At 38.6% G+C, this 24672-nt stretch overlaps 4 protein-coding genes and 1 long non-coding RNA gene across 7 annotated transcripts; 3 read left to right on the top strand and 2 right to left on the bottom strand.

Annotated features, from left to right (window-relative positions):
• Positions 1 to 242: 242 nt before the first annotated feature.
• LOC148406321 (formyl peptide receptor 2-like) lies at positions 243 to 5010 on the bottom strand. Its single transcript, XM_088405214.1, has 3 exons — positions 4965 to 5010; positions 1695 to 1882; positions 243 to 1617 (listed from the first exon to the last, which is right to left on the bottom strand). Exons 2-3 carry the CDS (start codon positions 1872 to 1874, stop codon positions 796 to 798), a joined length of 1002 nt encoding a protein of 333 aa, XP_088261340.1. The 5' UTR covers positions 1875 to 1882; positions 4965 to 5010; the 3' UTR covers positions 243 to 795.
• An 851-nt stretch (positions 5011 to 5861) lies between these two features.
• LOC148406320 (uncharacterized) lies at positions 5862 to 9070 on the top strand. 3 transcript variants are annotated; one of them, XM_088405005.1, is made up of 2 exons: positions 5862 to 5914; positions 7118 to 9070. In XM_088405005.1, exon 2 carries the CDS (start codon positions 7150 to 7152, stop codon positions 7975 to 7977), a length of 828 nt encoding a protein of 275 aa, XP_088261131.1. In that variant the 5' UTR covers positions 5862 to 5914; positions 7118 to 7149; the 3' UTR covers positions 7978 to 9070. The 3 variants fall into 3 exon arrangements, with proteins under 3 accessions (XP_088261131.1, XP_088261132.1, XP_088261133.1); XM_088405006.1 differs by having other exon boundaries at positions 5884 to 6324; XM_088405007.1 differs by having other exon boundaries at positions 5887 to 5914; positions 7110 to 9070.
• A 694-nt stretch (positions 9071 to 9764) lies between these two features.
• Positions 9765 to 19297, top strand: laptm4b (lysosomal protein transmembrane 4 beta). Its single transcript, XM_088405427.1, has 7 exons — positions 9765 to 10059; positions 11418 to 11535; positions 13623 to 13696; positions 13774 to 13896; positions 14437 to 14535; positions 15530 to 15625; positions 17783 to 19297. The coding sequence occupies exons 1-7, from the start codon at positions 9967 to 9969 to the stop codon at positions 17861 to 17863; spliced, it is 684 nt and encodes a 227-aa protein (XP_088261553.1). The 5' UTR covers positions 9765 to 9966; the 3' UTR covers positions 17864 to 19297.
• Positions 19298 to 19675: 378 nt separating this feature from the next.
• LOC148406318 (uncharacterized) lies at positions 19676 to 23737 on the top strand. Its single transcript, XR_015863995.1, has 3 exons — positions 19676 to 19860; positions 20713 to 20838; positions 23517 to 23737. It is a non-coding gene; the product is annotated as an uncharacterized LOC148406318 (long non-coding RNA).
• rpl30 (ribosomal protein L30) lies at positions 21820 to 24221 on the bottom strand. Its single transcript, XM_088405034.1, has 5 exons — positions 24117 to 24221; positions 23954 to 24005; positions 23537 to 23682; positions 22262 to 22392; positions 21820 to 21938 (listed from the first exon to the last, which is right to left on the bottom strand). Exons 1-5 carry the CDS (start codon positions 24191 to 24193, stop codon positions 21886 to 21888), a joined length of 459 nt encoding a protein of 152 aa, XP_088261160.1. The 5' UTR covers positions 24194 to 24221; the 3' UTR covers positions 21820 to 21885.
• Between the last annotated feature and the right edge of the window lie 451 nt (positions 24222 to 24672).

The following is a 24672-nucleotide window of genomic DNA, read 5'->3' as shown; positions in this document are numbered from 1 at the left end:
CATTAATTTCATAAAGTTTTAAGGTACATCTGTTCAGAAAAACAAAACATTAACTTGACAGGTAACGAGGTGACACATGAATAGTTGGGTCAAACCATTCTAGTATGCGGGAGAATTTTTACAATAATGAAATTGAATAACCTACTGAACATAATTTTTTGAATGAACTTATATTTTCCTGAAACAATTTAACTAATAATACTTGTATCAGTCTGAAAAAAGTGGTATTGAATATGGCTGTGTCAATCGATACAAGTATAATGGCAAGATTAAAAATTCAACAAGGAAGTAATTGAAAAAAAATCATGTTATTAATAGGACAAACGATTTAAAATGATTAAAAATTCAACAAGGAAGTAATTGAAAAAAAAAAAACATGTTATTAATAGGACAAATGATTTAAAATACCATAATACTCCATGAACATAAATGTACGTGTTATTTACTCGGTTGATATCACAATCTCAAATAACACACAGCTCTAGTATCAAACATGCTATTTTTTTTAAGGGTTACAAAGTAATGAAAAAAAATCAAAGTACATCGATAAATACGTAGATATGCACGTTATACTACATGCAACATCAGCAGAAGCAAACTCGACAAGTGGGAGAAAATTTTGGCTATTTTTACGGGAAGCTAATATGAAGGTAGCGTCATGTAAAATCTTTCAACACTTAGATTGCCATTGACGTGAAAGGACGTCAAGGGGAAGACTACTGAGGAATGCCATTGACGCCAATAAAAAAATGTGATGGGACATCCATAATTTAGGCTTTATTTTAGCAATATTCATCAGACCCGAGACCCGCTTTCGTCTGAGTCCTCAGTGGACGGCCCAGTCTGTCCATCAACGTCGTCAGCCAGAACACTCTTGTAGAGGCCCGCCAGCGTTTTCTTGGACCGCCCCTTCATCTTAAGGCCCACAAAGAAGTAAAGAAGCGGGTTGACACAGCTGTTGAAATAGGCCACGCCCTTGGCGGCGGGCAACCACATCTTCACCACCCAGCTTTTGCTCTCCACCATCCTGAGCATCAGCAGGCCGTGGTACGGCGCCCAGCACAGGAAGAAGGCGCCCACCAGCAGGGCCAGAACCCTGAGGGGACGCGACTTCCCCAACAAACGGGTGCGACGGATTCCCACCCCGGCCAGGATGTAGCAACCCAAGATGACGAGGAACGGCACAACGAAGCCGCACAGGAAGCGGATGAAGTAGAGCGCCGTCCTAGCATCTCCGTCCTTGACCTCCTCCACCGTGCACTTGCTGAGGTTCTTGGCCCCCAGGAAGACTTGCCGGTAGAAGTAGTAAGGCGAGCTGAAGACCACGGCCGCCGCCCACACGGACACGGCCACCACTCGGGCGTTACACACGTTGCGGTGGCGCCGGGTGAACACCGGGAACCACACGCAGACGGCCCGGTCCAGGCTGATGACGGCTAGCATGAAGACGGAGCAAAACATGTTGGCGTACTTGAAGAAGCCGTTGAACTTGCAGATGAACAAGCCGAAGGGCCAGTGGTCCAGGAAGAGCTTCTTGATCAGGGAGAAGATTCGAGTCAAGCAGAAGATGATGTCCGCCACGGCCAGGTTGACTAGCCACACGTTGAGGACGGTCGCCTGAGGAGCAATAAGGAATTCTAACAAACAATCAGGAACGACGGAGAAGAACATACAAAAATAAAATCTCCATCCACCTTGAGTTTAAATCCCGCCAGCCAAATCACGATAGCATTCCCCGGAATGCCGAGGAAGATGGTGAAGGCGTTGAGAACAACGGAGAGCGTGTCCATATCACTTCCTTTACTGGCTTTGACCGCCGGGATGCCAAGGGAAGCGTTGAGGAAGAGAAACGACGCTGTTTCACCAGAATGCATCTTAGGACCTGAAGAAAAGACACATGGACGCATGACTTGACTCCAATCAGAATGAAGATTTTCAGGACTTAGGACCAGGGGTGTGCAGCTCAGCCATCTGTGATATTTGAAAAAAGGAACAGTACATCTTTTCAAATTAAGAGCAAATGATTTGGAACACGAATTATCTAATGGCAGCTAATTGCTTATTGCACATACTTCAGGGGTACATGAAGGTAACTCAAGATTGTAAGACAGTTTCTGCAGGTCTCAACCAATCAAATGTCATAGTTTTCAACGCCATGACCGGAGATTAATTTTATTTTCAAATTAAGAGTGAATTAATTGGAGAATTAATCAGATTAATGCTAATTTGTGGAATAGTGGCTACTTTGCAAAACGTTTTTAAATCTGCGTATATATTTTTTAATGATGTACTCCTGAAACACTTTTTTCAGCTAAGTACCCTCAAATCAACACAACATATTTTTAAATTAAAAGAATAAAAAGACCTAAAACAGAGCTGTACCATAATTGTCTCCGATATTGAACTTTGGAACTACATTTCTAGTGGTATGCGTAGGCAGTCGATTAGTTTGTCCCAGACAGACACCCATTTTGTCAATGAATGAAAGAGCAGCAGAAATTTATAAAATGTCCACCACATGGTGACTATTTGACGACAGAAGCGTGGGTTAAAAAAAAAAAAAAAAAAAGAAAAAGCCCACCTCTATGTATTTTATTCAGATAAATTGTGTAACCCATCTAAAGTTTACAACAGTTTTGAGAATTTATCAATGCATTACTCAGTGTTCCAATTCATTTGCTCTTAAATTGACAAGATGCACTGCTCCATTGACGGCATTGCAAACCATTCAAGTGTTAAATGATTAAAATCTCAGATAAGCCCTGAAGTGCCTTCAAGTACCCCTTTTGAGAATCAAATCAAGCTAACTTTAACAACTCCACAAATAATAAAATATATATTGAAGTTGTCACTACACACTTTAAGAGATATTTTCAATTCCAATCCGATCACGCATGCCAGACGATGGAGTGCGTCCATTAACTCATGTTGACTCACGCTGGTGCTGACCTGCTCTCCCCCATGGGTGAGTTTGTGAAAAAAAAAAACAAGTCAGCGTTTTCATCGCGCATATGTGGTTGTCAGTCAAAGTCAAGGCGCATAGAGGCGCCTTCACACCAATGGACAATTTCAAGACTTCAAATTACACACAGGAAAGTCTTAACTCAAATTCAATCGCTAAACGGCAACTATGAGTCAGATGTGCTAGCCGTTAGCTCACTTTGCTGTCTACAAAAAAAAAAAAAAAAAACGGCAAGGGCGTAGACAGACATTTTCCATTGAACTGTTTCTCATAGTTTACCTCATGCAACGGTATGCAAGGTATGCAAGCGACAGCCAATCAGAGTAAAGAATCATCCCTGATGACCGACACCATTTTGCATGTGACAATTGATGGATAAAAATGATGCAAACATTTCCTCATGATTCTAAACTTTTTTTTTTTTAAGTAACCAGAGAGTGACCGCCGCATAGCTCCGCCCCTGGTTATCTACACCCCCCCCCAAAAAAAAAGGCTCTCCCTGTCTCATTTCATCATGCCAATGCCACTTCCTCATTCAGTGAAAAGTGAAGACCGTCTCCCCCATGCTTCTTCAGAATCCTAAAATCTTGAGAAATAATCATGATTGTAAATCAAATTGAATCCTTTGCAGTACTGTGACGGGAACAATACAGGTTTCGTTTCCAAATCGAGAGCAAATTAATTGGAACATCAAGCAATTTTTTGCTAAATCATGCATCGTATTATTTTCACTCCCAGTAAGGATGTACTCTGCTGAAAAAAAACACTGATTTCAATTGTTTGTCATCAGAGCAAAAAAATCAAGGAATTGCAACCCATTTACTCACATCGTGTAGCTAATAAAATGGCAGATGTTCACTTGTGCAGTCTATAACATGCATCGTAATGTGTCATTGAAAAAAAATAAATTCAATGTATGCACAAAACGAGCCGAATTAGCTATTATTAGTCCCGAATGGGGAAATTCCAAATCCCAAAACGTGTATGTACATATTTACATCAGACACATGTGGAAACTGTACACAAATGTATGCGGATGTCAATGGAAAACTCATGAATCAACTCAAGGGAATAAATAGATATGAATGAAAAGCATTAAGGATAAACAGCAGAACCAGAAAGTTAGATTAATGACCCAACATAACCATATAAAACTTAACAAAATAAAGGCATACAAGAGTCACTATAACACAAGTTAGCATCAAGGTTTTTTTGTGTTCCAATTCATTTGCTCGTAATTTGAAAATAATATTGTACTGTTCCTGTCACGGCATTAATTTAGAATATCTGGTACAATTTCACGTACCTCCTGAAGGGCTTTTATGTACCCATAAATTTTATCTCAACATAAAACTATTGAGCAGAAATAAATCATACACGTAAAAATAACTAAATTGCTTCTTGTATTGACAGCTATACATTAAAATAATTATTTAAATTATATATTGGAAAAAATGCTTATTTTTTGGTTGTACAAAACAAAACATTTGACTGAATTACTTTTGTCCCGGCTCGTGTAACATTGTTTTATTTTTGTCTATAAATAATAATAAATAATCACAATTCATACAAAACTTAACAGAATAAATGCACACAACTTTTCTCAAAAGTCATAACACAATTTAGCAAATTAGTTACTTTATGTTCCAATTCATTTGCTCTTAATTTGAAAAGATAAATGCAGTGTTTTTGTCATTGCATTAAAAACCACATTAGATTACATTACATTAGATTTTCTGATACCTGCAGAAATTTTACATTGTATTAATAAATACTCATATTACAGCTATGGTTAAAGATAATTACCTAAATGAATACTGAACAAAAAAACTGAACTTTTTCTTCTTACTCATGCAATTATAGGCTGAACATTTTCCTGTTTAACAATATTTTGTTGCATGGAACCAATATTTATGGATCAACATAATGGAAGGAAAGACCATTGGATGATTTTGTAAAAAAAAATATTTGAATATCATAAAAATTGATGATTCTATCTTACTTGATGAGCGGCAGGAATCTGGTCAGCTGTCCACACTGAAAGGCGCAAAGACCAAGTAAAGACCCACACACACACACATGTACTTTGGCACTTCCCTTTTTGTCTCATGTGTGTTACACACACACACACATTGTAGAATAGTCAGCACTATAAATACATTTACAAAGCAAATGACATAGTTTTTTTTGTTTGTTTTTTTTCCAGAGGACCACGTTTTTCCAACATAAACAGTGTGGGTGCCAAAAGCAAAACTCAGAGACAATCTGAGCTTTTCATTAAATGTAGGTTGCATCGTACAAAAATGAAGAAAAGTAAATAAGACTGAAGTCATGTCTTCCCTTCCACTTTATTTTCTTGTTAACGTTTGTAACGTTGTTTTTTTTTGTTTGTTTTTTTAAATACGCTGAAACATAACAAGTCCATTAATTTTGTTCTTCAGACACGCTGATAAATACAAATAAAACGGAAGACAACCGGACATGTTTTAGTCCACGACGGTAATGAGATAACACGCTTTCTACTAAAAGATGACATTTTGGTTTCCTGTGTGTGTGCGTGTGTGTGTGGGGTTTTTTTTTCAACTTCTCTTGATGGTATCTTAATCCTTGGAACGAAGATACAAAACCTGTCAAGCCTTTCCCTCTGATTGCCCCATCCATACCAGCGCGAGACCAACCAAATATTGCTTAAGTATTTTTTTGCTTGATTCGCTCGAATTTAATAATAGTTTATTGTTGTAAAGGAACTGTACATTTTCTTGAGTACTATTTTGGCAACTGTATGCATTGAAAATATGTACCATGGGCTCGATAAATGAAGAAGTTCGTATGGAGTAACCGCCAGATTCCAAAAGAGGGCGAAAACATATCGGCGAAAACGCTGTTGGTAGATTAAAGTAACCGAAGAAGAAAAAGCCGGAAGTTAGCATCGCATCGCTAAACAGCACCACAGTGAGTGCTAAAAAATACGTTTCTCCACTTTTATCACCACGTTTGTTGTATTTTCACAACACATGAGTGATATTTGCCAGGCGCAAAACAATCGCCCTTCTTTTACGTCGCGCTAAGCTCCGCGGCAGCCTCGGAGTTGCTTAAATTAGCTTTAGCGTGCTAGCTGCAAACAAAGAGACGCGGAAGTTAGCGGCACCGGGCACCGTTTTGAAAATGTGTAAAGTCTGAACGCTGACAGCTTCGATGCATCATCGACTCAACATTGCTGTTGAAGATATATTTGTAGTGCCTGAAAATAAAATTAAATAATTAAAAAAAAAACGTTTTCACAGTACTAGTGAAATTTCATCAAATGAAAGAAAAGAACGAACGCCAACGCAAACTACTAGATGTTTGATCACTAGAAACGGGTGAGCAAATATAGAGTTTTATTGTATTAAATTACGACTGCATGCTATATCGCAAAAATATCGTAATTGCGATAACGGCACGTTGAATATGCGTATCACAAAAACGTGTCATAAGTTACAGATAGAATTGGAATCGAATACGCTTTTATCAGACTAACTCCAAAATACAAATCACCCTAAATAAATGTACATATTTTTAATACATTTTATACAATCCTTTAGACCGTAAAATTTTGAACCTGCAAATTTTGCCGCATGAAATATGTGTGTTTATTACAAAAAAACGGTAATTTCTTCAAGTAAATGTTAAATATCAATATTCCAATTTCTGTATTGTGAAGCTCATGTTTTTCCCATTTTGTGCAACCAAACAGTAAATGTCCACAAGTTAAAGATTTGTGAACAGGGATGTTTGATACCACTTTTTTTCCAGATTAAAAACAGTAACAACAACAAGTATTAAACGTTTTTTTATTTACAGATATTACGCACCGACACAACCAGTACTTTTGCTACACAGATTTCTCAATTCTTATCATTTGTCATTTCTAGTTCATGATGGTAAATCTGCTCCAAGAGAGCTAGCGATACTGGTGTTGACTGCCCTCATGAGTATCTTGAAATAAGATCAAGTACCGGCCTATATTTGGTTCAGTCTCCTGTGGTTCCTGATTTGTTGAAACAACCCGTTGCAATCCATCCAGTAAAATATTATTAAACATTAATTGTGAAGCAGAATACATGTGCTTGCCCATTCTACTGATCCAGAGGTTCATGTTCTTGAGTCTTTCAGATTTTGCTGCTGGGCCGCGGGAGTAGAGCTCCATGATGGAGCAGAAGGAGCCCGCCCCCGTCAAAGTGGAGGCGGAGGAGGACTTGTGTCGCAACAATGAGGCCGAGCAACCAGAGGAGCGGGCCGCCGTCAAGTTCCAGGTGGCGAGCGTCATCGTCAAAAGCGAAGAATATGAGGAAAGCCGCCGCCAGTTGCCCAAGGAGAAAGGCGAGTCCCGCTCTGGCGTTGACGCCCATTTGGCTCGGGTCACCCGCTCGCAGCGAGCCGCGCTGGACCTTTCCGACCCAAAGTCCGCAGCTCCCGGCATGTTACCGGTTTTGAACTGTTCGCGGCGCCCGAGCGGGAAGCCGTTCGTCTGCCCGTTTTGCTGCAAAACCTTCAACCAGCGCGTCCACTTGTCCCGCCACTTGAGCGTCCACACCGGGGACAAACCCTTCCACTGCACCATTTGCAGCAAAATGTTCGCCACCAGGGACCGCTTGCGCTCTCACACAAGGATCCACACGGGAGAAAAACCCTTCAGCTGCTCCGTTTGCGCCAAGCGCTTCTTCCACCGCTCGCATTTAGTCAAACACTCGCACATCCACACGGGGGTGAAACCCTTCTCTTGCCTTTTTTGCGGCAAGCGCTTTTACTCCAACGGCGACCTGATTAAACACACGCGGACGCACACCGGGGAGAAACCGTTCACCTGCTCCATTTGCAATACCAGCTTCAGCGACAGCTCCACGTTGGGCAAGCACAAGCGGCGGCACACGGGGGAGAAACCCTTCAGCTGCACCGTGTGTGACAAGCGCTTCCCTTTCAAGTTCCAGGTGAAGAAGCACAAATGTGTCGGGGAGAACAGCAGCACTAAGTGAACTCAAGACCACAACTATCATCATTTACACTGAATATTCTGTATTTTGTACTTGTGATTATTTAAAGGGGTGTCCAAACTGAGGCATATTCCAAAAATAATTAGGGTAAAACTTGTTGGTGCTCAAAATGTTAAAACCTATTGATGGATGAGTTTTTAATCAGTGGTTCTCAACCTTGTTTTTCAGCGATGTACACCACGTGGAATCTCGTTTCATGCAGTATACATTCCTTGGTGTATTTAATTCAGAAAACTAATGTTTTAAGCTCATCTGCCAAAAATTGTGGGCCTTGTGACAATGCACAAAACCCAATAAAGAAGAGGCATACAGCATTTTGCAAAGAAGTCACTTAAACGCAATTTAGCAATGGTACTTCATGTTCCACTTTATTTGCTCTTAATTTGAAAATCAAAATGTACTGGTTCTGTCAGTGGTCTAAAAATCAATTTGCTGATACCTGCAACTCACACACTCCAATGTGCCTTCACATACACCGTTGGAGAACCACTTTTTAAAATGTTCAATAATCAGAATAAATTAACACAAATGTTCCCGTTTGGATTCTGTTATTAGCATAGTTCATTTTTGTAAAACAAAACAAATTTGCCAAACAAAAACTCAAGTTGCCATCATCTGGATGTCTTTAAAAAAATATATATATTCCTTTATTTTTGTATTAATGTAATAATTAAGATAAAAATGTGTTAGGCTATTATTTTATAGAGCCGTCATTTTAAAAACTTTTGTTTAGCAAACAACAAAACCAATGACAACAAAAAGTAGATTCAACGTGAAGCTATCAGTTTTCAAAAACAACTAATGTATGAACGAAAACTATATCACATATATTTCTAAATGATCAATTATACCTAGATAAAAGTTGTCCCATTTGTGTGTGAAGAGAAACATTTGGACACCCCTGCATTAGATAGTTGTTCTTAGGCAGAGAGGCCTCGGCCAATCAGAAGTGTTGTAAGTTCAAGTTATATTTATTGAATGCATAACTCTTGCGCATGCTGCATGCGCACATTTTTCTATGTATGTGTATGCATGCGAAAAGAGCTTTCAGAAACAATGAAATTAGTTCCTGTTATATTTTGCTACTTTACGGTGTACCATTTTCAGAATATTCTGGTGAATAGCATTTTCTTATGGCCCCGCCTCTCAAAGGGACAGGCACAGTATTTTCTACATTTGTTTCAATTTTGGCATGTTTACTTTTTTCTATACGCAAATGTGTTTAAACCAGACGAGAACATTTAAAACGTTTTTTTAAATGGTTTGTAATGCTTCAAACTAATGAAAATTGTAAAGCGTTTTACATCGTCAAAAACGCTTGACAAACGTTACTGTGAAAGGCAGTTTTTAACCTCATTGTAATGTACATTACCGCCATCTAGTGGACGAGAGCAAGTGACGTTTTTTAAAGAATTGGATGCAAAAAAGAAAAAAACAACTATCAAGTTTGAAAATAAACAGCCAAGTGATCTGCTTATTTGTGACCATATGTTTGTGAATGAGCTGTTCTGGATCTTTCGGGATTGTGACGTCACAGTAAGCCAATTAACGTTACTAGTAGTTTCCAACACTTATGTCATCGGGTCGACTCGCCAAAATTCCACTTTAACATTTACAGAAGCCTACAAAATACTGACGGAGAAAATACAAATACAAAAAAAATGAAGCTACTAGGAAATGTTTGTTTTGTTTTGCTTTGTTTTTAAAGACGAATAAGTAGATGGCGGGTCACGTGATTGTGGGATGAACCAGATTGGATTTAAGGACTCGCTCATCCGTTCTCGCTGGAGCAGGAGGTGAACATCTCGCTCGACATTCGTTCGATGTGACAGCAAGCTCCACATACCGTATTGTTATTATCATCTTTTATTTATTATTTGCCATCTATAAGCGGAGCCAAACGGCGTTTACCCCCCGGCAGCCTTCATGTAAATTAGTGCTCGTTTCGGTTCTCGAGAGGAACATTTGAGGATGATTTCGCCGTGGGACCGTTGGTACTCGACGAGTTGCTGCCTCTGCTGCCATGTTCGGACGGGCACCATTATTTTGGGAATTTGGTACATGGTAGGCGAGTTTTCTTTTGTGTTCAAGCATTAAAACTGGAGAAAAAACGTCGACTTTATCCACATAGCAGATGCTCGTCACGTTCTGATGGATTGGAATTTTGAGCAGCAACTATGTTGAACCTCTGTTGTATTTACAATAAAAATAATGTTTGCATTGGTTTTGCTCACGTTGGTATACATTCGTAACTATTTTAGGAGGTTTTTAAGAAACATAATGGTAACCCCTATATATCGGCCAAGGTACCGTATCCAAAATATCTAAAAATCTGTCTTTATAGAGATAAAGTGTCCAGTTTGCAGAAACGCTCCGTTCATTTTCATTTATTTCGCACGAAGGTATCTATTACAACCATTGACAAATTAAATATTGAGTTAAAAAAATTATACACGTTTTAATTATTAATACATGAAATAATATAAATTATTATTTACAAACCAGATTTAAAATATAATTCATTGTAAATACGTTCTAATGTACTCGCTGTTGCGTTCAACTACTTGCAGGGTATAAAATACAATTTGTAGTAAACACAAAAAACGCTATACATTTTTTAGCAGTCTACCAGATACCAGAACATTAAAAAAAATGAAGTAACGCGGTTTATTAGTTATTTTTATAATGTTACTATTATGTCTTATGTGCATTTCGCTACTGCAAGTCAATATTCAGTAGCATTATGTGGGAAAAAATGTTCTTTTCAAAATAATTGACATACAAGAATGCACAAACATATTTGTAAATATGTTTGAGGAAGACGGAAAATACCAATCCAAACCAATTCATTGAAATTTGCATGTCCACGCTATTGTATCTTTTTTTCTTTTGTATTAATTTTGACTGGAGTGTGATCAAATGTGAAAACCTGTTTTAGTTGCCATAACAGATTCACATTCCCTTCAAGGCCGTGAGCTGTTTTGTGCTGTTTGCCCTACATGTGCACTTTGGTTAAATTTAGCATTGATGCTTTTGTACTAACCTGATCTTTTAAACATAGTAAGGCACCTTTTAAGCCTGCTAAATCCCCCGCCTGGTCTTTTGCAAACATTTACGCTAGCTCAAGGCTATTAATATAAGCGTCTGGACGACCAGGTCAAAAAATATAAAATAAAATGCCTGCAAACCAGTAGCTGGTTTGCAAAAGCACAATTAGTGATGTGAACTTAGCCATTTGGTTGCTTTAAAAAAGATATTTAACATTTCGTCCGATCAAATCCATGTAGCTAGCTAAAAAAAATGAAAATATAGCAATAGCATTTTTCTATGTCAGCAGACTGTCGCAGGACCTGAGCATCAAGGTCAGATTTACTGCTACAATTGCAGTTTTTTTTTTAATCTTCTTTTTGTTTTCCCGACAGCTTATCAACGCGGTTGTACTACTCATCCTTTTGTCGGCCCTCAATGACCCCGTGCAGTACCGCTACCACCTCACCAGCTCCGAACTGGGCACCGACGTCGATGTTATGGATGACGCCAGTGAGTGCAAACACCCCAGTTTTCATTTTCTTCTTTGTATTTTGGATTTCTATTTTCACAGGCCGTTGCGTATTATCTTAAGTACATTATCGAGTACAGACTGCGAGTACTTCGGCCAAATGCATGGGAGTAAACGGGAAAGAGGAGGGAAAAAATATCAACATTGCTGCTAAATCCTGACCGAAGCAAAACATGTAGCTTGTCACATCTTGGCAACGTTTAACAAATCCTGTCATTGGATCAGTCAATGGGCTGGTGAGTCATTCAAGATGGATGCCATAATCCCGCACGGAATGAGATCCCTGTTTTTAATCAGACTCCACATTAGTGTGTGTGTGGCCTTGCAACATGACCACAACGGTCGCCTGAGGGGATTCTCATGCACTCTGAGGCGCGTCAGCTGAGTCCTAGCTCAAAGCGGAATCCTGGCTCTAGCTTTAGCGGTGGGGGGAAAAAACACAAACAAGATGTGTGGTTGTAATTAATGAAAAATGAAAGCACCCTGGCGGAAAGAAAGCTCGCTGACCAGAATCTAAGGATTAGCCACTGTGCGTGTTTTGCTTTCATTTTGATCTTTTTCTGACTTTTTTTTTTTTCCTGGGGAAAAAGAAGAAGGCTGCTAATTTTAGCTGCTAGCATAAGTGAGGTGTTGATTATAAGGGTCAACGTCACTTGAAAGTTCCTCTTGCGTCAGAATAATTCAATAAAACGTGGCAACATAATGAAGATCTTTTTGTCTTATTTTGTTTGGCCCAATAATCAACTAAGTCTCCTAAAACGTGTTTCCTTCGGTTTCATATTGGATGTTATGAAACTAAACATGTCCACTCTGTCAGCCAAATTTGAATTTTGCTTCCTGAAGCACGTTGCTTAAGTGAATGTCCACCATGGGCTCATTAAATGCTAGCATCAGCCAAAAATGTTTATTGTGTCGTTGTCTACCATTAGCAGGTACATATTGCTAACATTGACTCGTAGGCGTGTGATTAGCATCTTTTTATCTTTTTTTTTTGTGTATATATTTGTGAAACGGTTCGCTTGCTAGCAGAATCCTGTTGCTAAGTGAATGTGCACCATGAAATCATTAAATGCTAGCATTAGCCAAAAATGTCCACCCTGTCGTGTACTATCAGCAGGCACATAATGCTAACATTGACTCGTGTGTTTGTGGTTAGCATCTCTTTAGCTGTGGTTTGGCAGTGAATTTTAAATGATCAAACACAGTATGCTTCATTAGTCTCGTTACATGTCCACTCTGTCACCGTTAAAAAAAGAAAAGAAAATATATTTGTTCAACCGTCTGCTTGCTAGCTGAATCCTATTGCTAAGTGAATGTACCCTATGAGCTCAATAAATGCTAGCATTAGCCAAAAATGTCCACCCTGTTGTGTACATTCAGCAGATATGTTATGCTAACATTGACTCAGAGGCTTGTGGTTAGCATATTTTAAACAGTGATGTGGCTGTGATTTGCTAAATTATGGAATTCAAGGAGATAACTGTCTGATTAGCATAGTAGCAAATTTGCCCAAGTCGTGTTTTAATGTTGAAAAACATGTAAAATAACAACCAAATTGCTTTACAAGAAGAGTCCATTTATGTCTGTTTCAATGTACAAAGAAAAAAACATTCTAAGCTAACTAGCTTAATTTAAGCAATTATTTCATTGAGCTAACCATACACATTTTGTTTACAAACCATTTTATAATGCAAAATGTGTATTGTTTTTTTCATGCTTGAACAACCATTTTATTTTACATTTAAAAAATAAATATTCACTGCGACACAGAGCATCTTTTTATAGTCGGCTATTGCTAGCACTGCTAAGCACATATCAATACACCCCTGGATGAACCCAGCCAATCCAATTAAATTCAGAGATCACTCTGAGTTCAGATTCCACTGGCCAATATCGGAAACAAACCACAGTGCCTGACTTTTGTGCTAGCTAATGAGTATGGATGATTCCTCAAGGAACTCATTAAAAGTTCTTTTACGTCTTATCAACACCTTTGGACTCAATGTCTCCAGAAAGCACAGAAGAATGGCTATAATCTTGGCATAATATTTTTTTTTTCCACTTGCAGATATCTGCATAGCAACGGCAATATCCCTCCTCATGATACTTATATGTGGCATGGCGACGTACGGTGCATACAAGGTGAGCCAACACCCGTTTTCCCGTCCTCGATATGCCCGGTTTTACTTCAAGGGAAATTCTCATTTTGTGTCTCACAGCAACATGCCGCGTGGATCATTCCATTCTTCTGCTACCAAATCTTCGACTTTGCCCTTAACACAATGGTGGCCATCAGCGTGGTGGTGTACCCCAACACGGTGCAGGACTACCTCCAGCAGCTGGTGAGCCCGTGTAAATATTTATAAATGTCTCGTTCCAATTCAACACAATGATGAACAGTCTGCTTACAAAATGGATTAAATAAATCGGAGAATATTTTCTGTCGTGAGAGGCTGAAATTTTTTGAACAATTTTAGGATTGTGAACAATTATTATCAGTTAATTTAGGCAAGTACTGGTATCAGGTCGATACCTGGTCGTATATCAAGGTATCGGCAAAGTGGAAATCACAAAAATCAAAAATTGCCATTTAATTCATGACATTTAAGAAAAAAATGCTGTATTGGAGCATATAAGTCTTTCATTAAAATTCTCTGTATTTTGGACAAGAAATTTGTGTATGGAAAGTATTTGAGATATCGGTGATTGGTATCAGTTCAATTAATAGTCATTGCACTTCAAGTTGCCTTACCACAATTTGAACTAAGCCTTAAAGCTAATTCATGATTCAAACCTACAGAACGTCATCTGCTCTCACCTCTGTGGCTTGACATTACTTTTTTTTTATTTTTTTTATTCTTTTATTCCCCCTCACCTTGCAGCCGGGGACATTCCCTTACAAAGAGGACATCATGTCCACCAATAATATGTGCCTCGTTTTCGCAGTCCTCCTCTTCATTGGTGGCATCCTCTCCTTCAAGGTAACAAGAAAAAAAACACACATATATACACACACACATATATATGTGTATATATATATATATATATATATATATATATATATATATATATATATATATATATATATATATATATATATATATAAAGCCGTGTCCCACAATGCACGCTCGCCGAATGAACATTGCTCACTCACAAACGGATGTGTTCGTCGTATCCGCCCGCGATGAATCAGAGCACATGTCACACATCATGAAGCTGTGAACATTTCCACAGAGTCATTGTAGGAGATGATCACATGCTCAAGAGAGCAGCAGGAAGCTGATTCCCCCTCGCGTGAACGCACCCGTGCCCGTGGTGGGAAGGATGCGAGCACAAGTACTTCATGGCTGTACTTGAGTCCATTTTTTTTTTTCCCAATGTCCATATGCCTTGCCGAATGTGGGTAATTTCCACCTTTGACGGATGCTCCTCTGGATGCTAATCAAAGTGCACCGGGCGTATGTCCAAAGATTTCGTCAGGGCTTTTATCCGCTCTGAGGAAGATGGATCACTTTCCTTTTCCTCACTTTTCGGAATGAGCAGATGGTTTGAGGGGGGGAGGGGGGGGGGGGGGGGGGCACTCAGTCCTTTTCACACAATGAACGTGCTGTTAGCCTGCCAAGTCCCACCTCAGCCTGATGAGATGCAAGCCGAAGGAACTCGGCAAGAACACAGACGCTCTGCAAACCGATATAGAAAGTCACATTTTGGCAAAGCGCTAGCCACACTTGGGGAAAGAAAAGTACACACGCGCTTCTACATACCAACGAGCTACGTTCCAGGCACCCGCTCGTTAGCTGAATTCCTAAGTTAGTGATAAAATCAGCTCTCCACAATACTGTGTATTTTTTTTCTTCATGAAAAAAAACGAGAAGCACTGAAGGTGCGAAAGATGAAGCATGACGTAGTGAGGGAACATTGCGTTTCAGTTTTTAGGCAATACTAAGACATTCCTTGATTTTTTTTTCTCTCCAGGCCTACCTGATCGCTTGCGTGTGGAACTGCTACAGATACGTGAGCGGTCGAGGCTCCACCGAGGTCCTCGTCTATGTCACCACCAACGACACCACGGTGAGTTCCCAAAACCAATGCCACGCTAGCTAGCTAGATAGCGCTCAGACCAAGGCTAATACTAGCCTGCTAGATAAAAAGACTGAATATTATCCTTTGGTGAATCTGGTTGGAGGAATCGCATTTGTAAAGATCACCAAGATAAAAATACATAGATATTCCTGATAATGGACATGCAATCGAAGCAAGTACAGATCTAACAAAAATGGGCTCAGAACACATGCCTGTGGGACACCATTTTCGACTGTCAAAAAAAAGTAAAACATACAGTATACAAAATAAGTTCATAAGTAATATTTAAAACATGTAAAATTTCTTCCCTTACAGAAAAGATTAAGGCCATAACAGAATTCTCACTTATTCAGAATTATCACTTTATTCTCAGTATTCTCACATTTAAATCAGATTTCTGACTTTTTTTTTCACCAGAATACTTACTTGAAACTCAGAATTAATACTTTGAAGTCATCATTCTGATATCAGTCTCGGAATTACTACCTTGAAGCCAGAATTCAAGTCAGAGAAACAAAAGGGGCCAAGAGTACACTCCTGTGGAACACCACTTTTTTTTTAACACATTCTGCACTCATTTTTTGTTGTATTTTAGAATTATTTTAACATTATTTGTAGTTTGCTCTTGTTTCTGAGTCCCTCTGCAAAAAGATTGAAAAGATTGCCATTAGATTGGCATGATTGTCAGATTAGAGACAGTATCGAGCGTCCAGAGTCCACTTTGTCCGTCCGCGGGCTCCCTCAAGGTTTTAATCGCGCTCACACTTTCCATCTGCCCGTCTGCGCTAATCCCCCAACGCTGATACATGCGACATTAATCTGCGCTCGCCTCGCTGTCGTCACCGTCCTCATCGTCGTCGTCTTGGCTGACCGCTCGCTTCACTCGCCCGCACAAAAGCGGCGAGTCAGCGCATTCATCAAGAAGAGTGGCCCAAGCCATGAATATTAATAGCGCTTCTTGAATGAATACCACTTTTACGGACAATAAAAAGGCAGGAGTGGAATGGCGTTTTCGACACGCACAAACATGTGCTCCTTCTGTGTGTCCTCTCTTGTGGTGGACTTGTTACATAACGGTCTGCTTGTCCGCTTCATTTCAAATCCCGGCCGTGATGGCTTTGCGAGGCACCCCCCCCCCAGCCAATGCCTCACAATCGCATCCCCCTCGGAGCATATTTCTCCCTCTCGCCCGAATTAGCAACGGCAGCCTTTCAAGGAAAAAAAAAATGGACGTTTCTTATCAAGTCAACGAGTCGGACTTAATGACTGCACGTTTTTGTTGACTCATACATGAATATAAATTATGTAGGTGTATTTCAGTTCAGTGTCTCCACTCAATAGCTTGCTGAGACATTTAACTCATTCACTGCCGGCCTAGCAAAAATAGACGTCTATAGCCATCAATGGCAATGAATGACATATAATGTGTTTCTCCAAATGGCAGATCAAATTAGCCACAGTATTTGCAGCATTTTTATTGTGCAATACATGCCGATGACATATAGTAGAATAATTAATTCGATGCCAGCCCAGGAAAAATGGACGTCTTTAGCAGTCATTGGCAATGACCCAGGAAAGAGAAAAAGTTTTGTTTGCTGAGACAAAATAGACACATTAGGGGACACAAATATCACTGGCCATCACTCAAAACTTACAGCTAGTCATTTTCAAGCATTTTGACATTTCCAAGACCCACAAAATATTATGGTCAATCTCATATCTAAAATGGGGCGCTCTCACGATTGAAATTTAAAGTGGAGCACATTCCCCTGCAGACCACCAGACGGCGCTAAATCGATTAAAAAAACAATTTGAATATACATGTATGTACTTTGGGATTTTACATTTAAAAAAAAAAAAAAAAGTTACACGAGGTGCACCATTAAAAATACAGTATTAGCTTAAGATCACTTTTAATCTCTTAAATGCAAAGTAGCATTTAAATCCCTAATATATAACTAATGCAATTAAACTTTTTTTGTAAATAATATTTTTAAAACATCTTGTTCAAAATTTCCCCCAAATGTTTTGTTTATGTCAAATACTACTTACATCATTTGGTAATTTTCTTTTTTCATTTATTTTTTTGCAATACGTGCGACTTCCTGTTATTGCTAACCTGTTCTATTGTGTACCAAATTTCAGGTTCTGCTTCCTCCCTACGAGGACGTAGTGGCCATCCCGCCTAAGGAGCCCCCTCCCCAGTACGTGCAGGCTTCTCCTTAGCCCCCTGCTCCTCCATGGCAATATGTAGCCGAATCCGGAAATTCGACGTTTGCATTAGCTTAGCGCCACCTCCAGACAGTGTTTCTCTCATCGTGACGTGTGGACCTCCCCGCTCCGCAAGGACACGGACGTGCACTTTGAGTCGGCCAGCAACTGTTAAGCCCTCCGATACTGTGAATCTCCCTCGTGATCGTTTGTTGAGTTGAGGAGCAGGAGCACTTTTCCGTCCCCCTAACCCTCTTTGAATGTATGACGGGGTATTTTTGTATGATTTTTTTTTTTTTTTTGTATAACCGTGAGAGGAAAAAAAAAAAGGGTTGTCGATCATCCCCCGCGAGAAAATCACGCTCTTCTGAAAGTCTTCCTTTTAAATGCGTCCTGAAAATTCCACGAAAACTGCGACATCTTCCTCTTTTGTGTGTTTTATTTTTCTACGCGTTTGATCTCGCTCGGCAGGACTCCAGGGCATTTTCCTATAATGACGTAACATAGCGCTCTTTGTGTACGTCTCCAAACAAATGTCAACCGGGATAGTTAGCTTAGCATAATAGCACAAACTGGTAAAGCACAGAACATCAAATTTGTAGAATTTTAAGTAAATAGCTTGGTGTAGCCTAATATTTGCTAATCACATAATATGCAAGAGTCCATAAAAAATTCATATTTAAGAGCTCATGATCCAAGAAAATTTTGAAAACAACTGATCAAGCAAATAGCCAAGACACATATTTTGCTAGCTCATTCAGTGCCATGGACGAGAATTCTCGTCTTTTAAAATAGTGATAACAATACTAAATCATTAAATTCTGGTCAAATATGTTTCTTTATTGTACTGGCACACGTGACTGATCCTTATCTAATGTAAGCTAATTGAGCACTGTAGTGAAAACTGATAACCATCAACTGGTTAAAATACTGTGAGAAGAAAATGACCCAAAATGGTCAAAATACTGCATAAGTGTTAAAGAAACTTATTGGGTTCCTTATAGATATACTGTATATCAGCAAGTATTAAGACAGAACTGATAGATAAATTAGAAAGGAAGCTTAACAAATTCAAAGAAATTTAGCCTACAGCATAAATCTCAAGCGACATGGCTTACGTTATAGCAACTAGTGGGAGCTTTCGTGTATGAGTCATGACCACTGCCTTTGCACATGCAATAGAGCTGCAATTAGAGTGACCTTTGCACTTTAAAATGACAGACATGACATTGCATGTCGTTGTGATATTCGTCCAAATGGGGGGAAAAAAAAGCTGCAGGGCGGTTTGATATTCTATTGCAGTGATGTCAGAGTTGTGTGAAAAACAAAATGGTGAAAGTTGGGATGACTGATGCATCAGTCCTTAATTGTGAGACTCCCTTTTGTTGTCCTTTATGATCCAGTGATGTGTTCTCAATTCTAATAAATAAACAAATACAAAAAACGCAATGGAACTGGTTGTTTTTATTTCATACTATTTTCTAGTTAATTACTGGCAAACCGGAGATAGTACAGACAGAAAAATAAAAGGATGTATAATATACCCATGTGGTACTCCACAATCTTTTAAATACAAATGTTCCTACATAATCTATTTTACAACTAAAATGCATCTATAATCATACATATGTGTGTGTAGATTAATTACTATTGATTGAAAACTAAATGCCTTAACAAAGAAGCATTTTAATTGGAGTGTTTAAAAATGCGGAACGTTTTTTCAGAGCTCTCATTTCCGGTACACCTCATTATACGTACGGACATAAACATTTGTTCTACTAAAATTGTATTGCTATTACCGATAGAAAGCCCACTTCTGATGGAAAACTTGTTAAAAGCGTGGTTTGGGGGGAATAGTGAAAATGAAGTTTGCGTCCCATTAAAACGCACCAACCGTCCTGTTTCACTGAAAGGAATAAAATACAAACTTCTTCCAGGTGTTTTGGGGAACCTAATTCACGCAATGGCATCAATCAAACAAAAATAAGGAAGCCTGCACAATGCACGCACAGGTATGAGTTTTTTTTTTTCCAAACTATCTTTTATAATTAAGAATGATTTGTCACAAATCTATTCACGCAAATGCATCCGCAATTTTTACGTTGTTTCAGATCCACATACATTTTGTGAATTGTCATTCCTCTTCTATCCGCTAGAAAGCAGTGTTACCATCTCCGTCGTGGAACAGGAACCGTTTTCGTTAGAAGAAAAAGAAGTTACAATTTAAACCAAGCCGACATCTAAAATGTTTTGTGTTTCTTCAACACAAGTTGCATAAAAAACAATATCTTAATTTGCGTCCTTTTGCCTTGTTTTGCCTTAAAATCGGAACGCTGTTTGTTCTTTTTTTACACTGCTCCAGTGGCACAGAAGAAGAAATTGATTAGCTATTGCAGAAGCAGATCTTCCTGTTGGGTTAAAACAAGCTTGTAGAAATTTATTTGTTGTCTCCCCACTTATGTGAAATAAACACAAATTAAAATGTCACATAAAGGGTTCGCATCACGTAAAAGACTCGTTTCCTGTTTTTTTAAATTTCCAATCATTGAAATGTAAAAAGGGTAACTCGCGCGTTTCAGTCCAATTGAGGCAGTAAAACTGCCATCTAGCGGACAGAGAGGGAATGGCGTTTCAACAAGTGAATATTAATTTTCCCCCTGCTCTGATTTACATCAATGCGGCACTTGATGAAAGTTTTTGAGTCCAGGGAAGAATTTGTTTCTGTGCAAGCAAGCTTTCATAATTTCTTGCTCCTCTAAATTCTTACGCAATTAAAAAAAAAAAAAACTTTTTTTTTTTTTTTAGAAAAAAAGGAGATTCCAGAAAAAAGTCACCAATCTAAAGGCATACATTTTTTTTTTAAGAAATGCAATAACTGACTGGAAAACATTCTGCCTAATGGCTGGCAGACCCCAGTTTGAGAAGCCATGGTCACTGCGGCCACGAAAAGGGAGCCATAATCCAAGTCACGCTTTGGCCCACTTTTCCCGGTAAGCCTTTATTTTTTCATTCACAATTAAATGGAGGGAAATCTCATGTGCTCATATACTCACGTGCAGTATCTCCCTTAATATGGCAGCTTCATTATCATTTCATGCAAGATGTGTCACTTTTTTAAAAAAAAGTAACCCAGTTGCTGAATGAGCAACTGTTAAAATTTGAAAGATTATAAAAATGATTTATAATTAAACATTAATGCTTTCACCAACCGTGCTGTAGCTATAAATAGGAAGCCCAATAGTAAATAGTATTTTAAATCTTTTTTTATTCAACATGTTTTTAAACAAATTACTTAATAAACTGTCATATCTATGTATTTTTCATTAGGACTTTTAAAAATATACATGAAACGTTAATATTTAAGACTATTTTCAATGTACAAGTTGAAATAATCCAGGTTAGAATACATTTGCTGATTTAGCAAAATAAAATAAAATATCACGTGCAAGAATGCAGACAGATTGTGACCCACTTGCTCGCCCATCTCTGCAAAGTAGGTGAGCGTGCCGTGGATCTGTCTCACATCCAAGGTAATGCCTGACTCCATTTTGGACGGGTCAGACTGGATAAACCCCTCCTCATCCCACAGAGATGAATCCAATACACGTGTTCTGATTGTTGAAAGCGCCGTTTCTAATATGTTCACCCTCGCGTGCAACCAAATAAGGTCAGCGGTATATTGCAAATGGTGAACGTGTACCTTGTAAATATATTTTTGTCTGTAATTGAGTTACATTGGAATTATACTTTTAAGGTAAAATGTTTGAATGTCATTATACAAAAATGAAGCCCCGACTAAAAAAGTTATAATGCACACTTAAATCCAACATTAGGGCTTTGAAAAAAAAAAAAAAAAAAAGCTTGAGAAATGAGCTCGGCTAATGTGGACATTGCTTCCCCCTTGTGGACACCCGCTGAACTTCCCATGGTACTGCTGATTTCAAAATTAAAAATAAAAAGAACAAGGTCAGTTATTGTCAACACCAATTTTATTTATGACAATCAAGGGAGGGTGTGTGTGGGGGGGGGGGGGGGTTCTACTGAGCCTGCTGCTGCTGATCAGGCATGCTCCTGATGATGTCAGAATCGCCTGCATGGGCAAGTTAAGAAAAAAAAACAGGTCAGCAAAAACTACATTTTTTCCCTTTCAATGTTGTCAAGTGCAATTTTCTGCTCCCAAATTGCAACGTTCAAGCAATTTTTGAGGTCAAAAAGCTTGACAAAAATGAAAAATACAACATTCAAAGATGTTAACCAAGACATGTTTCCTGTTATATTAATGTTCTCTAAAATGCTTTCAAGTATGCTATTTACGTTGGCGTCTTTATGGCAACATTAACAGTTTCATGTGGCTAATTTCTTGTTTTATGGGTATCACCCAAAATGAAATTCTAATTGTAGTTCTGGACTCACCGGGATCGATGATGGCAAGCGTGCATACGCGGTAGTATTTTCCGCAGGCGGTGCCCAGCTCGATATTGTTGCCACTGTAATGGTGCACGCCCGTTTTGGCCAACATAGCGTAGTACTCGATCTCGGACTTCCTGCGCAAGAAGCACACACCAAAAAAAAAAGCGTCACAGTGGGAATGTACCTTCTCTTATACACATGCATCACAAGGAATTCGCAAAATAAAGAACATATGGGTAGTTTGAGAGAAAACTACTTTGAACCTTTGCTAGCCAAAACAGCAGCACCTAAAAAAGTCCAAAGTGGAGAGAGGGATCTTAGCATTACGCTATGGCACAGGTGTCCAAACTACGCCCCGGGGGCCATTTGCAGCCACGGTATATGCTAAAAATATTTCGACATGGTCCTCAATGCTATTTAAAACATTAATAAACAAGTTTTAAGGTAGACACGGTTACAAGCTGTTTTTTCTTTTTTCTTCAAATGACTAGCATATAATGTGCTTAAATATGAGTAATAAAGCCCAAAAGGCAATTGCTCAGTTTAATAAATTAATTACCAAATTGATTATTTTGGTGTTGAGTAGCAAAGTAATCCATTTTCAAGCACTAAAAAAATACTAGTATAGACTACTAAAATGTATTACTTCAGTAGTAACCAATTTAGGTAGTAATGTGCCATCCTTTAGGTACTATAGTGTCAAAAGTAACCCTAACCCTAATGTATCAAGTAATTGATTAGACTAATGCATTAAGTACTAGAATAATTGTTAACTTGGGTATTTACCAGTACATACTTAAGTACTCAAATATTTTAGATAGTAAAAGCACTAGTAGTTTGACTATTAGATGTACTAAAGTATGAAATCTAATTGAACGTTTAAAGTCTATATAGAAAATGTGTAACTACTTGCTTTGTTGATTGAATTAAGTATTAAAGTAATTGATTACTCTGGAGATTACTCAGAACATACTTCATTTAGTTTAAGTACTAAAACTACAAGTAGTTCAACTACTAAGTGTAACAGATGAAAAGTAATTGAGTACAATAAATTTCTAAACTTTATACATTTAAAGTATTATAGACAATGTGCAACTACTTAATTGATTTTAACTGTGTTTAATAAGTTGATGTAAAACAAAATAACATGAACAAATGTGGCCCTGACATTTTTTAATTTTGTTAACACTCTTGCTATCATGTAATTTAGTCTATAAGCATTTTAACAGACTAAAATGCTAATAAATGTCAATTTTAGAGAAATGATGTCGTCCTCACCTGAGAGCCGGGCAGTTGTTGGCCAGGATGACCAGCTTGGCTTTACCCTGTCGGATCATCTTCTGGGATTGCTTATACCCAAGCACGTACTTGCCACTCTTCATCACCAGCTGGAGTCGGGAGTTGATGGACTCCATCGACTTTTTCTACATCCAAAAAGCACATTATGAACGAGTAAGTGACAAAGTAGCTAACACGTAAATAACCACCATGCTAGCGTCGGCTACAATTGACAATTGTCAACAATTCGCCGACGACACGAGGGTCACGTTCTGCTCTCTCCTAAATAAGTGGATGCAACTTTATTATGTTAAGATTTATCGAGCTAAATATGCTAATTTCGTGTTAGCGTGTTAGCTTAGCGGGCCTCAACTGGCAGTCTGCTCCACGTTGAAGCGGCCAGCGCGTGCCACTCACCGTCTTTTTTGCGGCCACCATTTTTGCGGTTTCAAGTCCGAAGCCGGCCAACCTACGGGCGAGAACCAAACAATAAATCGTTTCGTTAGGTTCTCTTTGAGCAGACAATGCAAAAAGTGTCAAATTTGGGTGTTTTTATTGGAAAACTAGGAGAGCCGCTTACGGTGAGTTAACTCCAATATGGCCTCGGAGGGAAAGGAAGGCCCAGCATGCTTTGCTGCGTATTCTGGACGCGAGCATGCGCAAAACGGATACTACTTCTTTTTTTTTGTTTGTTTACACGGGATGCATTTTGCAAAAAAGTGAACAAGCGCCATCTACTGTGTTGGAGTGGAAATCACAGTCCGTATGAAACCTCGTGTCAAAAAATATCACAAACTTTAAACTATAAGCTTCTTCTGTCCCCAGCACATTGCTAAGTTTACAAATCAGGTTCGTAACAAATAACATGTACAACACTATTTTGCCATGCGCAAACAGCTCGATTGATTGATCCTTTTATTGAACATATAAGCACATTTCAAAATTTGAGGAAAAAAATTAAGTTAAAAAAAGTATATATTGCATTTCAGTGAAGTTTGTATGTTCAAAAGAAAGTAGCAAGAAATAAAAATAACTATATACTCCTTATTTTATATGTACTCGTATGTTGTTAATTTTGATTTGTTTCATATCACTAAGACAAAACAAGTCACGCTCTTATTAGTCGGCATTAATAT

This window comes from Hippichthys cyanospilos, chromosome 21 (assembly GCF_059441005.1).
Source record: "Hippichthys cyanospilos isolate Australia breed blue-spotted pipefish chromosome 21, RoL_Hcya_1.0, whole genome shotgun sequence".
Lineage (NCBI taxonomy): Eukaryota > Metazoa > Chordata > Actinopteri > Syngnathiformes > Syngnathidae > Hippichthys > Hippichthys cyanospilos.
The sequence above is the reverse complement of the archived record's forward strand: the minus strand, read 5'-3'. Positions and strand labels throughout refer to the sequence as shown.

What these genes read in the sequence shown, in the direction of transcription:
- LOC148406321 (XM_088405214.1), bottom strand. Translation starts at nt 1,874, where the DNA reads ATGCATTCTGGTGAAACAGCGTCGTTTCTCTTCCTCAACGCTTCCCTT. An exon ending in TGGCGGGATTTAAACTCAAG is followed by an intron (nt 1,618 to 1,694) that starts GTGGATGGAGAT and finishes ATTGCTCCTCAG; the next exon opens with GCGACCGTCCTCAACGTGTG.
- LOC148406320 (XM_088405005.1), top strand. Translation starts at nt 7,150, where the DNA reads ATGATGGAGCAGAAGGAGCCCGCCCCCGTCAAAGTGGAGGCGGAGGAG.
- laptm4b (XM_088405427.1), top strand. Translation starts at nt 9,967, where the DNA reads ATGATTTCGCCGTGGGACCGTTGGTACTCGACGAGTTGCTGCCTCTGC. An exon ending in GTGGCATCCTCTCCTTCAAG is followed by an intron (nt 14,536 to 15,529) that starts GTAACAAGAAAA and finishes TTTTCTCTCCAG; the next exon opens with GCCTACCTGATCGCTTGCGT. An exon ending in TCACCACCAACGACACCACG is followed by an intron (nt 15,626 to 17,782) that starts GTGAGTTCCCAA and finishes ACCAAATTTCAG; the next exon opens with GTTCTGCTTCCTCCCTACGA.
- rpl30 (XM_088405034.1), bottom strand. Translation starts at nt 24,193, where the DNA reads ATGCTCGCGTCCAGAATACGCAGCAAAGCATGCTGGGCCTTCCTTTCC. An exon ending in CATATTGGAGTTAACTCACC is followed by an intron (nt 24,006 to 24,116) that starts GTAAGCGGCTCT and finishes TCTCGCCCGTAG; the next exon opens with GTTGGCCGGCTTCGGACTTG. An exon ending in AACAACTGCCCGGCTCTCAG is followed by an intron (nt 22,393 to 23,536) that starts GTGAGGACGACA and finishes CTTCTTGCGCAG; the next exon opens with GAAGTCCGAGATCGAGTACT.